The following is a 12,922-nucleotide window of genomic DNA, read 5'->3' on the forward strand; positions in this document are numbered from 1 at the left end:
CCAAATGCCTAAGTGACCTTTCAACCCAGGATAGCTAAGGGGCACCTATAGATTTTTACTCGGTCAGATAAACTGTGTGATAAACTGTAATTGTTTGTTATAAGATGGGAAAATTTTATGGTCAGATTACTACTGGTCAGCTGAATCTAGTATGAGCCTTTATTCAGCCTTTGTCTTAGTGCACATGCCCTAGGGTTTACCCTAACAGAGTATTTTAACTTTTGACACACAGGGCACTTCAACAGGCAAAAATGCCTACCTGCTTGCTCTACCTGCTCATATATGCTACTGTTTAGCTTATGTAACTTTTATCTGGTTAACTATCCATTGTTAAGCTATATACTTTTCTGCCAGGTGGTGAGTTGCTAATATTTTTATTTCCATTTATGTACTGTTGGGTTTTTTAAAATGGAATTCAAATTTTGCAATTAAAATTATACTTAAGAAAGTAACACCATGGGTTTTGTTTGGAGTAAAATTATACTTAAGAAAGTAGCACAGTGGGTTTTGTTTGGACCATCTGTGACCAGTCACATGAAGTCCACAAGTTTAGGTATTGAATCTCTGGAGCAGTGTCAAGGATCATGGTATCAAAGAAGTCACATAATTGGGGACTGATACCCTTTAATAACCTTTGATTATAAAAAAGAAAAAAAAAGGGAAAAAATACATATAGCTTTTCCTTCTCTTTATGTTTCAGACTTATGCCCTAAAATAATACTAGTTGCAATATTTAATAAGTTCAATGTCAGGATACTCAAAAACTTAGTATTTAGAATTGACTTAAGTTCTACATTATCTATATCTATAGTCTGCTTAAGATAACAGTCAAGTATCTTAGCATTTGAGTTTATATTGATTGGTTTCAGGCTAGTATATGTACCTGTTATTTGGTCATTGATAAATGGGCATTTTATTTTCATTTAGTATTTGAACAGAGTAAGATGTCTTCTATTTCTGGGGTGGTGTTATGGGGGGAGTAAATATATTTAAAATAGTGATAAGAGGCTAAAATTATATGCATCCAGACTTTGAGTGTTTTGGTTTTAATATTTAGGTATTGAAATAGAAGAGTTACAAAATGAAGAAGAAGAACTAAGTCCACCTCTGATGGAGTACAATATAAATGTGAAATCAATCCCTGAAATACAGTTAGCAGAAATGAATAAAGATGGGGCATCGATACCCAGTGAATCTTCAACAGAATCTATTAAAGATCTCCAGGAAGTATAACTGCTCATTAATATTTGAATTAGAAGAACTTAAGGCTTTTAGCTTGTTGCATGTGCTATTCTTAAAGCCTCCCAGACAATCTTAGTTTATATTTATCAAAGTGTTTACACAGAGCTTGAATTGGAATGGTTCTTTCCCCAATACTTTCTTCCATAATCTTTCCTGCCTTAGCCATATATTTTGGCAGCATTTATTGAACATTTATTATGTGCCTGGCACATGTTTCTTCATCCTGAGTGGTAGAATGGATGTGGGAGGTTAACAGAAAGTAGAAGAAAGCATAGTGGGAAATAGAAGGAGAGAGAAAGGAAGAGAAAACAGGGATATTTCAATGCTATTTACACAGAGGTAGAATTAAAACCATCCAGGATGTATTTCTTTACAGATAAGTGGTAACAGATATTATGTAGTCACTAAATTCTTCCTAGGCTTAATTTTTCATCTAATGGACCTGAATATGTTGATTTTTTTAAGGTGCCTTCCTCCTCTGTTAGTCATGCACGCACGTGTGCAAGTGAGGACCTCTGAGCTCTTTTCAGTAGCCTACTTATTGACATTATATGTTGTTCCTTTATACATCAGTGATTTCTCAAGCAGAAAACTGAGATTAAAATTAAGATGAAAATAATTTTCCATAGAATCTAGAAGGAAAGTATGATCTATATTAGAAGATAAAAGATCCCAGTGGTTAGAGGAAATACATTTTGTAAAGTAATCCATTGTGCAGTTTGAATTGCATATTAAATAAATGATTTATTTCTTATCTATCAGGTTAAGAGTAAACCAAAGAAAAAGAAAAAGACCAAGAATAAAACGGTAAGAGGCTATATTAGTGTTATAATAGAGGAATGTCTGATTATGAACACTTAGGTTTAATACATTGTTTTACTATTAGTTAGAACTTAAAATTAGTCCAAGTAGACATGTAGCACAAATGACTTATAAATGTTCATAGCTTATTGAATATATGATTATAGAGAAGTCTATGTATGTTAGATTCTGAAAATGATTTAAACTTACAGTATGCCCTACTTTACTTCCCTAAATCATAATATATACATTTAAATATATAAGTAGAGAAACTGAATTAGTCACTTGGAAATTTCACTAATTTCTGTGTACGACTCTCATTTTAAAAAATGCCTACTTTTTTTTTTTTTTACATCTTTATTGGAGTATAATTGCTTTACAATGGTGTGTTAGTTTCTGCTTTATAACAAAGTGAATCAGTTATACATATACATATATTCCCATATCTCTTCCCTCTTGCGTCTCCCTCCCTCCCACCCTCCCTATTCCACCCCTGTAGGTGGTCACAAAGCACCGAGCTGATCTCCCTGTGCTATGCGGCTGCTTCCCACTAGCTATCTATTTTACTTTTGGTAGTGTATATATGTCCGTGCCACTCTCTCACTTTGTCACAGCTTACCCTTCCCCCTCCCCATATCCTCAAGTCCATTCTCTAGTAGGTCTGTCTTACCCCTAGGTTCTTCATGACATTTTTTTTTCTTAAATTCCATATATATGTGTTAGCATACGGTATTTGTCTTTGTTTTTCTGACTTACTTCACTCTGTATGACAGACTGTAGGTCCATCCACCTCATTACAAATAGCTCAATTTCGTTTCTTTTTATGGCTGAGTAATATTCCATTGTATATATGTGCCACATCTTCTTTATCCATTCATCCGATGATGGACACTTAGGTTGCCTACTCTGTTTTAAACACAGCTTCTTTTCATATTTTTACAGATAAGTTCAGAAGCATTTTTCAAAACCTAAGAAATCTTGATTTTCTCCTTTGTGTCTAAGACTCTTCCAACAATGCAGTAATGTACAAAAATGATACAAATCCAAGAAGCTTCTTTATGCCTCTTCCTGTTATTTGAGAGTTGTAAAATGAACAAGTTATGATCTGTAGCGCAGTTTTAGCAAGAAGTCTCTTAATAGCTTGAAAAATTACAAGAGAAAGTCAAGAGTATTTTTTTATTGGCTTAATTCTTTAAAGTTAAGACTTTATTATTTTAGAGCAGTTTTTTTGGTTTAGAGCAAAATTATGGGGAAGATACAGAGATTTCCCATATACCTCCTGCCCCCACACATGCACAGCCTCTTCAACCAACATTCCCCAGCAGAGTGGTACATTTGTTACAATTGAGGGACCTAAATTGATATATCATAATTTTCCAAAGTCCATACTTTACATTTTGGTTCACTCTTGTTGTTGTACATTCCTATGGATTTGGACTCAAGATAATTTTTTTATTAAGCATATAGCTAACCGCTATGCTATGTAAACTTTACTGTGAAAAATGTTATTTTCTGGCTTGAAACATATATTTAAAGTCTAGATTATATTATAAACTGAGAATATTTGCCCAACTACAATCTGGTAAGTTCATGTTATTAGTCATTTGGAAGTATACACAAACTTTAGTCATAAATGAAATTTTACACAAATGAAAGTAAATTTACAAAATACTTAATGAGGTACAGAACAAAATAAAGATTATTTTATTCTCTGATCAGTAAAATATCAATAAATTTTCATATTTATCAAAAGTTATTTTGAAAATTAATTTTTTAAAATAAATTTTGTTTTTAAAAGACATGAGTACGAATATTTTTTCTTACTTTTAGACCATTCATATATAATAAAACACAACCTGATTCATTAGTTTAGCTGCTATTTTTTATTTTTGCCAAAGCATTGGTAAGTCCCAGGTCTAATACTGCATAAGGCTGACCAAGTAAATCTACAGCTATTAGACCACAGATCTAAGCTCCAAGTGTTACAGTGTGTCTCTTCCTTACTTCCAAAAGATTAAAATATGTTAATACTTGGATTCTCAATTTTAGCTAAATGGAAAGCCCCACTTCTATGTCAAATTGAAATTAAACAGGAAATAAACATAAGCAGAAATAATGTAAATGCTACTTAAAATTTATACACTAGTAATATTAAAAATTTCTTATTAAAGTCAGCAACTATCTAGGAATTTTTTTGTTTTCTTTAAACATCCTAAGTTTACTTCCAATTTATTTTATTAAAAAAATTGAGATACTTTGAAAACAAACATTTTATCAAGATAAAATTTCAGCATCAGAAGAGAGATCTTGTATCTTACATCTTTTATCGACATTTGAAGTATAAACCTAAAAAATGCTTAAAATTTTTCATATGACTATTTCATATACAATAGTCCTCCTAGTCATATACTCAATTACTGTTATAGAAGCAAATAATTGTCTAGTATAATGTAAGCAACCAATTATAAAAAGCTGAGTCAATCAAATTCTCTTATCAAGAGTTCTTCTCACGAAAACTTCTAGCATATAGAAGTTTGTGTTATACAGAGTGACTATAAAGTCCTTATGTGTGAAATTATGTCCTCTCTTAATTATTTGATTTTCAGCATGTCTACCTAATAATAGTTGAGGTCCTAAAAACACCTATCAGGGATTCTCTGGATGAAGATGACGAAAAAGTAAAATTTGTGTAGCAAATAGAGGGGACAATAAGATAACTTCTGCCTCTTCTAACTAGTATGTATAGAGGTGTAAATAACTCTTTTGAGAGTTCATTAGTTCTTTCTTCCCAATTCCATTCCCTACTCAGAGGGACTGAGGGTTAGGAATAGAAAAGGAAGGTAAAGCAGATAGCAGAAGTATAGAATGCTTTGTGATTGAAGCCTTGGGGAAAAAAGAAATATGGCAGGAAATAAATCAGGCTTTTCAAAGTGGATGTCACCTGTAAAGGGAAGTTGCTGAGATGCGTGTAAGACAGGCGTGAAGTTGTCCTGGAAAGAGCTTAAAAGGAGTTTTAGAAATACAGGTATCTCACGCTTTTCGAAATTCACTTTACGCCACTTTGTTTTTTATGAAAGACCTGCATTAGTATCTGTTTGTGCTAACCAAAAGAAATCTGAAGAGGATTTTTGCTTATACAAAAAAAAGGTACAGACTAACCTCATTTTATTGCACTTTGCTTTATTGCACTTTGCAGATACTGTATTTTTTACAAATTGAAGGTTTGTGGCAACCCTGCATCAAGCAAGTCTATTGGCACCATTTTCCCAACAGCATTGACTCACTTTGTGTTTCTGTGTTGCATTTTGGTAATTCTCACATTTCAAACTTTTTCATTATTATTATTTTATTATGGTGATCTGTGATCAGTGATCTTTTTTTTTAGGTATAGTTGATTTACAATATTATATTAGTTTTGAGTATACAACATAGTGATTCAAAATTTTTATTGATTATACTCCATTCAAAGTTATTATAAAATATTGGCTATATTCCCTGTGCTGTACAATATATCCTCTTAGTTTATTTATTTTATACATAGTAGTTTGTACATCTTAATCCTTTACCCCTATAATGTCCCTCCCCACTTCCCTCTCCCCATTGGTAACCACTAGTTTGTCTTCTATATCTTTGAGTCTGTTTCTGTTTTGTTATATTTATTCATTTGTTTTATTTTTTAGATTCCAAATATAAGTGATACCATATAGCATTTGTCTTTCTCTGTCTGACTTATTTCACTAATCATAATACTCTCTAGGTCCATCCATGTTGTTGCAAATGGTAAAATTTCATTCTTTTTTATGGCTGAGTAGTATTCCATTGTGTATATATACCATATTTTCTTTACCCATTAATCTGTTGATGGACACTTAGGTTGCTTCCATATCTTGGCTAGCATAAATAATGCTTATGAACATTGTGGTGCATGTACCTTTTCAAATTAGTGTTTTTATTTTCTTTGGCTGTACACTCAGGAGTGGAATTGCTGGATCATGTGGTAGTTGTATTTTTGGTTTCTTGAGGAACCTCCGTACTGTTTTCCATAGTGGCTGCACCAATTTCCATTCCTACCAAAGATGTACAGTGTTCCTTTTCTCCACATCCTTGCTGACATTTGTTATTTGTGGTCTTTTTGATTATAGGCATTTTGACACATGTGAGGTGATATCTCATTGTGGTTTTTATTTTGTTTTTTTTTTGCGGTACGCGGACCTCTCACTGTTGTGGCCTCTCCCGTTGCGGAGCACAGGCTCCGGACACGCAGTCTCAGTGGCCATGGCTCACGGGCCCAGCCGCTCCACGGCATGTGGGATCTTCCCAGACCGGGGCACAAACCCGTGTCCCCTGCATCGGCAGGTGGACTCTCAACCACTGCGCCACCAGGGAAGCCCCTCATTGTGGTTTTGATTTGCATTTCTCTGATGATTTGCAATGTTGAGCATCTTTTCATGTGCCTGTTGGCCATCTGTATGTCTTCTGAAGAAAAATGTATATTCAGGTCTTCTGTTCATTATTTAATCAGGTTGTTTGGGTTTTTTTTTTTTTAATATTGAATTGTATGAACTGTCTGTTTTGGATATTAAACCGGTTTTGGTCATATCATTTGCAAATATTTTCTCCCATTCAGTAGGTTATCTTTTCATTTTGTTGATGGTTTCCTTTGCTGTGCAAAAGCTTTTAAATTTAATTAGGTCCCATTTGTTAATTTTTGCTTTTCTTCCCTTTGCCTTAGGAGACAGATCCAAAAAATATATTGCTACAATTTTTGTCAAAGAGTGCTCTGCCTATGTGTTTTTCTAGGGGTTTTATAGTTTCTGGTCCTAAATTTAAGTCTTTAATCCATTTTGAGTTTATTTTTGTATATGGCATGAGAAAATGTTCTAATTTCAGTCTTTTACATGTAGTTGTTCAGCTGTTCCAGCACTACTTATTGAAGAGAATGTCTTTTCCCCATTGCATATTCTTGCCTCCTTTGTCATAGATTACTTGACCATAAGTGTGTGGGTTTATTCCTGGGTGGCTCTCTATTCTATTCCTTTGATCCATGTGTCTGTTTCTGTGCCAGTACGATACTGTTTTGATTACTGTAGCTTTGTAGTACAGTCTGAAGTCAGGGAGCATGATACCTCCAGCAATGTTTTTCTTTCTCAGGATTGCTTTGGCTATTCAGGGTCTTTGAATTTTCATACAAATTTTAGAATTATTTGTTTTAGTTCTGTGAAAAATGCCATTGGTATTTTGATAGGGATTGCATTGAATCTGTGAATTGCTTTGGGTAGTATGGTCATTTTAACAATATTAATTCTTCCAATCTGTGAACATGGTATATCTACCCATCACTTTGTGTTATCTTCAATTTCTTTCATCAGTACCTTTAGTTTTCCAAGTACAGGCCTTTTACCTCCATGTATTTATTCCTAGGTATTTCATTCTTTTTGATGCAATGGTAAATGGGATTGTTTTCTCAATTTCTCTCTCTGATATTTGTTAGTGTAGAGAAATACAACAGATTTCTGTATATTAATTCTGTATCCTGTGACTTTACTGAATTCAGTGATGAGCTCTAGTAGTTTTCTAGTGGTGTTTTTAGGGTTTTCTATGTATAATATCATGTCATCTGCAAACAGGAACAGTTTTACTACCTCCCTTCCAATTTGGATTATTTTTATTTCTTTTTCTTGTCTGTGGCTAGGACTTCCAAAATTGTGTTGAATAGAACTAGCAAGAGTGGGCATCATTGTCTTGTTCCTGATGCTTTCAGCTTTTCACCATTGAGTATGATGTTAGCTATGGACTTATCATACATGGCCTTTATTTTGTTGACGTATATTCCCTCTGTACCTACTTTGTGGAGAAATTTTATCATAAACGGATGTTGAGTTTTGTCAAAAGCTTTCTCTACATCTATTTGGATGATCATATGATTTTTATTCTTCAGTTTATTAATGTGGTATATCACATTGATTGATTTGTGGATAGTGAACCACCTTTGCATCCCTGGGATAAATCCCACTTGAAGTGATCAGTGATCTTTGGTATTACTATTGTAATTTTTATATTTTGGGTTGCCACAAACCATGCCCATTACAAGATGGCCACCTTAAAAGATAAATGTGTGTATTCTGACTGCTCCACCGACCAGCTGTTCCCTCATCTCTCTCCCTCTCCTTGGGTTTTCTTATTCCCTGAGATGCAACAATATTGAAAAAGATCAATGAATAACCCTACAAAGGCCTCTAAGTGTTCAAATGAAGGGAAGAGTTGCAGGTCTCTCACTTTGAATCAAGAGCTAGAAATGATTAACCTTAGAGAGGAAGTTATGTTGAAAGCTGGGATAGGCCAAAAGCTAGGCCTGTTGTGCCAAACAGTTAGCCAAGTTGTGAATGCAAAGGAAAAGTTCTTGAAGTAAATTAAAGAGCTACTCCAGTGAACACAGGAATGGTAAGGAAGTGAAACAGCCTTATTGCTCATAAGGAGAAAATTTCAGTATTCTGGATAGAAGATTAAACCAGCCACAACATTGCCTTCAACCAAAGCCTAATCTAGAAAAAGGCCGTAACTCTCTTCAATTCTGTAAAGGCTGAGAGAGGTGAGGAAGCTGCAGAAGAAACGTTTGAAGCCAGCAGAGGTTGGTTCATGAGGTTTAAGGAAAGAAGCTATCTCCATAACTTCAGAGTACAAGGTGAAGCAACAAGCACTGATGCAGAAGCTGCAGCAAGTTATCCAGAAGATCTAGCTAAGATAATTAATGAAGGTGACTATACTAAACAACAGATTTTTCAATGTAGACAAAACAGCCTTCTATTGGAAGAAGATGCCATCTAGGGCTTTCATAGATGAAGAGGAGAAGTAATACCTGGCTTCAAAACTCCAACACACAGGCTGACTCTCTTGTTAGGGAACAATGCAGCTAGTGATTTTAAGTTGAAGCCAGTGCTCATTTGCCATTCTGAAAATCCTAGGGTCCTTAAGAATTATGCTAAATCAACTCTGTCTGTACTCCCGAAATGGAACAACAATGCCTGGATGACAACACATTTGTTTACAACATGATTTACTAAATATATTAAGCCTACTGTTGAGACCTACTGCTCAGAAAGAAAGATTTCTGGATGTCGGTTCAAGATGGTGGACCACAAGCATGTGTGCTCACTCCGTCTTTTGAGAACACCAGAATTACAACTAACTGCTGAACAATCATTGACAGGAAGAATTAGAACTCACCAAAAAAGATACCCCACATCCAAAGACAAAGGAGAAGCTGCAATGAGACAGTAGGAAGGGTGCAATCACAATAAAATCAAATCACATAACCGCTGGGTAGGTGACTCACAAACTGGAGAACAATTATACCACAGAAGTCCACCCACTGGAATGAAGGTTCCGAGCGCCACGTCAGGCTTCCCAACCTGGGGGTCTGGCAATGGGAGGAGGAATTTGCAGAGAATCAGACTTTGAAGGCTAGCGGGATTTGACTGCAGGATTTTGACAGGACTAGGGGAAACAGAGACTCCACTCTTGGAGGGCACACACAAAGTAGTGTATGCATAAGGACCCAGGGGGCAGGAGCAGTGACCCCATAGGAGGCTGAACCAGACCTACCTACTGTTGGAGGGACTCCTGCAGAGGCAGGGGATGGCTGTGGCTCACCACGGAGACAAGAACACTGGCAGAAGAAGTTCTGGAAAGTACTCCTTGGCGTGAGCCCTCCTGGAGTCCACCATTAGCCCCACCAAAGCGCCTGTAGCCTCCAGTGCTGCGTTGCCTCAGGCCAAACAACCAACAGGGAGGGAATTCAGCCCCACCCAGCAGCAGACAGGCAGATTAAAGTTTTACTGAGCTCAGCCCACCACAGCAACACCCAGCTCTACCCACCACAAATCTCTCCCTTCAGGAAGCTTGCACAAGCCTCTTAGATAGCCACATCCACCAGAGGGCAGACAGCAGAAGCAAGAAGAACTACAATCCTGCATCCTGTGGAACAAAAACCACATTGACAGAAAGACAGACAAAATGAAAAGGCAGAGGGCTATGTACCAGATGAAGGAACAAGATAAAACCCCAGAAAAACAATTAAATGAAATGGAGATAGGCAACCTTCCAGAAAAAGAATTCACAATAATGATAGTGAAGATGATCGAGGAACTCAGAAAAAGAATGGAGGCAAAAACTGAGAAGATGAAAGAAATGTTTAACAAAGACCTACAAGAATTAACAAAAATATACCTAGAAGAATTAAAGAACAAACAGACATGAACAATATAATAACTGAAATCAAAAAAATACACTAGAACGAATCAGTAGCAGAATAACGGAGGCAGAAGAACAGATAAGTGACCTAGAAGACAGAATGGAGGAATTCACTGCCACAGAAGAGAATAAAGAAAAATGAATGAAAAGAAATGAAGACAGCCTAAGAGACCTCTGGGACAACATTAAACCCATCAACATTTGCATTATAGGGGTCCCAGAAGGAGAAGAGAGAGAGAAAGGACCTGAGAAAATATTTGAAGAGATTATAGTCAAAAACTTCCCTAACATGGGAAACAAAATAGCCACCCAAGTCCAGGAAACGCAGAGTCCCAGGCAGGATAAACCCAAGGAGAAACATGCTGAGACACATAGTAATCAGATTGACAAAAATTAAAGACAAAGAAAAATTATTAAAGGCAACAAGGGAAAAACGACAAATAACATACAAGGGAACTCCCATAAGGTTAACAGCTGATTTCTCAGCAGAAACTACAAGCCAGAAGGCTGTGGCACGATATATTTAAAGTGATGAAAGGGAAGAAGCTGCAACCAAGATTACTCTGTTCAGCAGGGATCTCATTTAGATTTGACAGAGAAATCAACAGCTTCACAGACAAGCAAAAGCTAAGAGAATTCAGCACCACCAAACCAGCTCTACAACAAATGCTAAAGGAACTTCTCTAAGTGGGAGACACAAGAGAAGAAAAAGGCCTACAAAAACAAACCCAAAACAATTAGGAAAGTGGTAATAGGAACATGCATATAGATAATTACCTTAAGCGTGAATGGATTAAATGCTCCAACCAAAAGACACAGGCTCGCTGAATGGATATAAAAACAAGACCCATATATGTGCTGTCTACAAGAGACCCACTTCAGACCTAGGACACATACAGACTGAAGGTGAGGGGATGGAAAAAGATATTCCATGCAAATGGAAATCAAAAGAAAGCTGGAGTAGCAATACTTGAATCAAATAAAATAGACTTTAAAATAAAGAATGTTATAAGAGACAAAGAAGGAAGGACACTACATAATGATCAAGGGATCAATCCAAGAAGAATATATAACAATTATAAATATATATGCACCCAACATTGGAGCACCTCAATACATAAGGCAAATACTAACAGCTATAAAAGGGGAAATCGACAGTAACACAATAATAGTGGGGGACTTTAACACCTCACACCAATGGACAGATCATCCAGACAGAAAAATAACAAGGAAACACAAGCTTTAAATGATACAATAGACCAGATAGATTTAATTGACATTTATAGGACATTCCATCCAAAAATAGCAGATTACGCTTTCTTCACAAGTGCACATGAACATACCCCAGGATAGATCACATTTTGGGTAACAAATCAAGCCTTGGTAAATTTAAGAAAATTGAAATCATATCAAAGCATCTTTTCTGACCATAACACTATGAGATTAGAAATAAATTACAGGTAGAAAAACGTAGAAAAGCACAAGCACATGGAGGCTAAACAATCCATTAATAAATAACCAAGAGATCACTGAAGAAATCAAGGAGGAAATTAAAAAATACCTAGAAACAAATGACAATGAAAACACGATGGCCCAAAACCTCTGGGATAAAGCAAAAGCACTTCTAAGAGGGAAGTTTATAGCAATACAGTTCTACCTCAAGAAACAAGAAAAATCTCAAGTAAACAACCTAACCTTACACCTAAAGCAATTAGAGAAAGAAGAACCAAACAATCCCAAAGTTAGCAGAAGGAAAGAAATCGTAAAGATCATATCAGAAATAAATGAAAAAGAAATGATGGAAATGATAGCAAAGATCAATAAAACTAAAAGCTGCTTCTTTGAGAAGATAAACACAATTGATAAACTATTAGCTAGACTCATCAAGAAAAAAAGGAAGACTTAAATAAACAATTAGAAATGAAAAAGGAGAAGTAACAATGGACACTGCAGAAATACAAAGCATCATGAGAGAATACTAAAAGCAACTATATGCCACCAAAATGGACAACCTGGAAGAAATGGACAAATTCTTAGAAAAGCACAACCTTCCGAGACTGAACCAGGAAAAAATACAAAATATAAACAGACCAATCACAAGCACTGAAATTGAAACTGTGATTAAAAATCTTCCAACAAACAAAAGCCCAGGACCAGATGGCTTACAGGCCAATTCTATCAAACATTTAGAGAAGAGCTAACACCTGTCCTTCTCAAACTCTTCCAAAATATAGCAGAGGGAGGAACACTCCCAAACTCATTCTATGAGGCCACCATCACCCTGATACCAAACCAGATAAAGATGTCACAAAGAAAGAAAACTACAGGCCAATATCACTGATGAACACAGACACAAAAATCCTCAACAAAATACTAGCAAACAGAGTCCAGCAGCTCATTAAAAGTTTCATACACCATAATCAAGTGGGGTTTATCCCAGGAAAGCAAGAATTCTCAATATTCGCAAATCAATCAATGTGATACACCATATTAACAAATTGAAGGATAAAAACCATATGATCATCTCAAGAGATGTAGAAAAAGCTTTTGACAAAATTTAACATCCACTTATGATAAAAACCCTGCAGAAAGTAGGCATAGAGGGAACTTACCTCAACATAATAAAGGC

The 12,922-nt window shown here is 35.7% G+C and overlaps 1 protein-coding gene across 4 annotated transcripts in view; it reads left to right on the plus strand.

Annotated features, from left to right (window-relative positions):
- Positions 1-12,922, plus strand: part of DZIP3 (DAZ interacting zinc finger protein 3) — a 136,443-nt gene that overhangs the window by 64,142 nt on the left and 59,379 nt on the right. For all 4 annotated transcript variants that reach the window (XR_016392991.1, XR_016392992.1, XM_089910524.1 and 1 more), the window contains exons 16-17: positions 1,058-1,227; positions 2,005-2,049. Coding sequence is in view for 2 of the 4 variants with exons in the window: in XM_089910524.1 (XP_089766650.1) it covers positions 1,058-1,227; positions 2,005-2,049 (215 nt within the window). In the remaining 2 variants the exon portion in view is untranslated. The remainder of the gene's footprint in view (positions 1-1,057; positions 1,228-2,004; positions 2,050-12,922) is intronic.

The sequence above is a fragment of the Delphinapterus leucas genome, chromosome 4, assembly GCF_059928025.1.
Source record: "Delphinapterus leucas isolate spDelLeu-1000000601 "Yukka" chromosome 4, BTC_Dleu_Yukka2, whole genome shotgun sequence".
Taxonomy (NCBI): domain Eukaryota; kingdom Metazoa; phylum Chordata; class Mammalia; order Artiodactyla; family Monodontidae; genus Delphinapterus; species Delphinapterus leucas.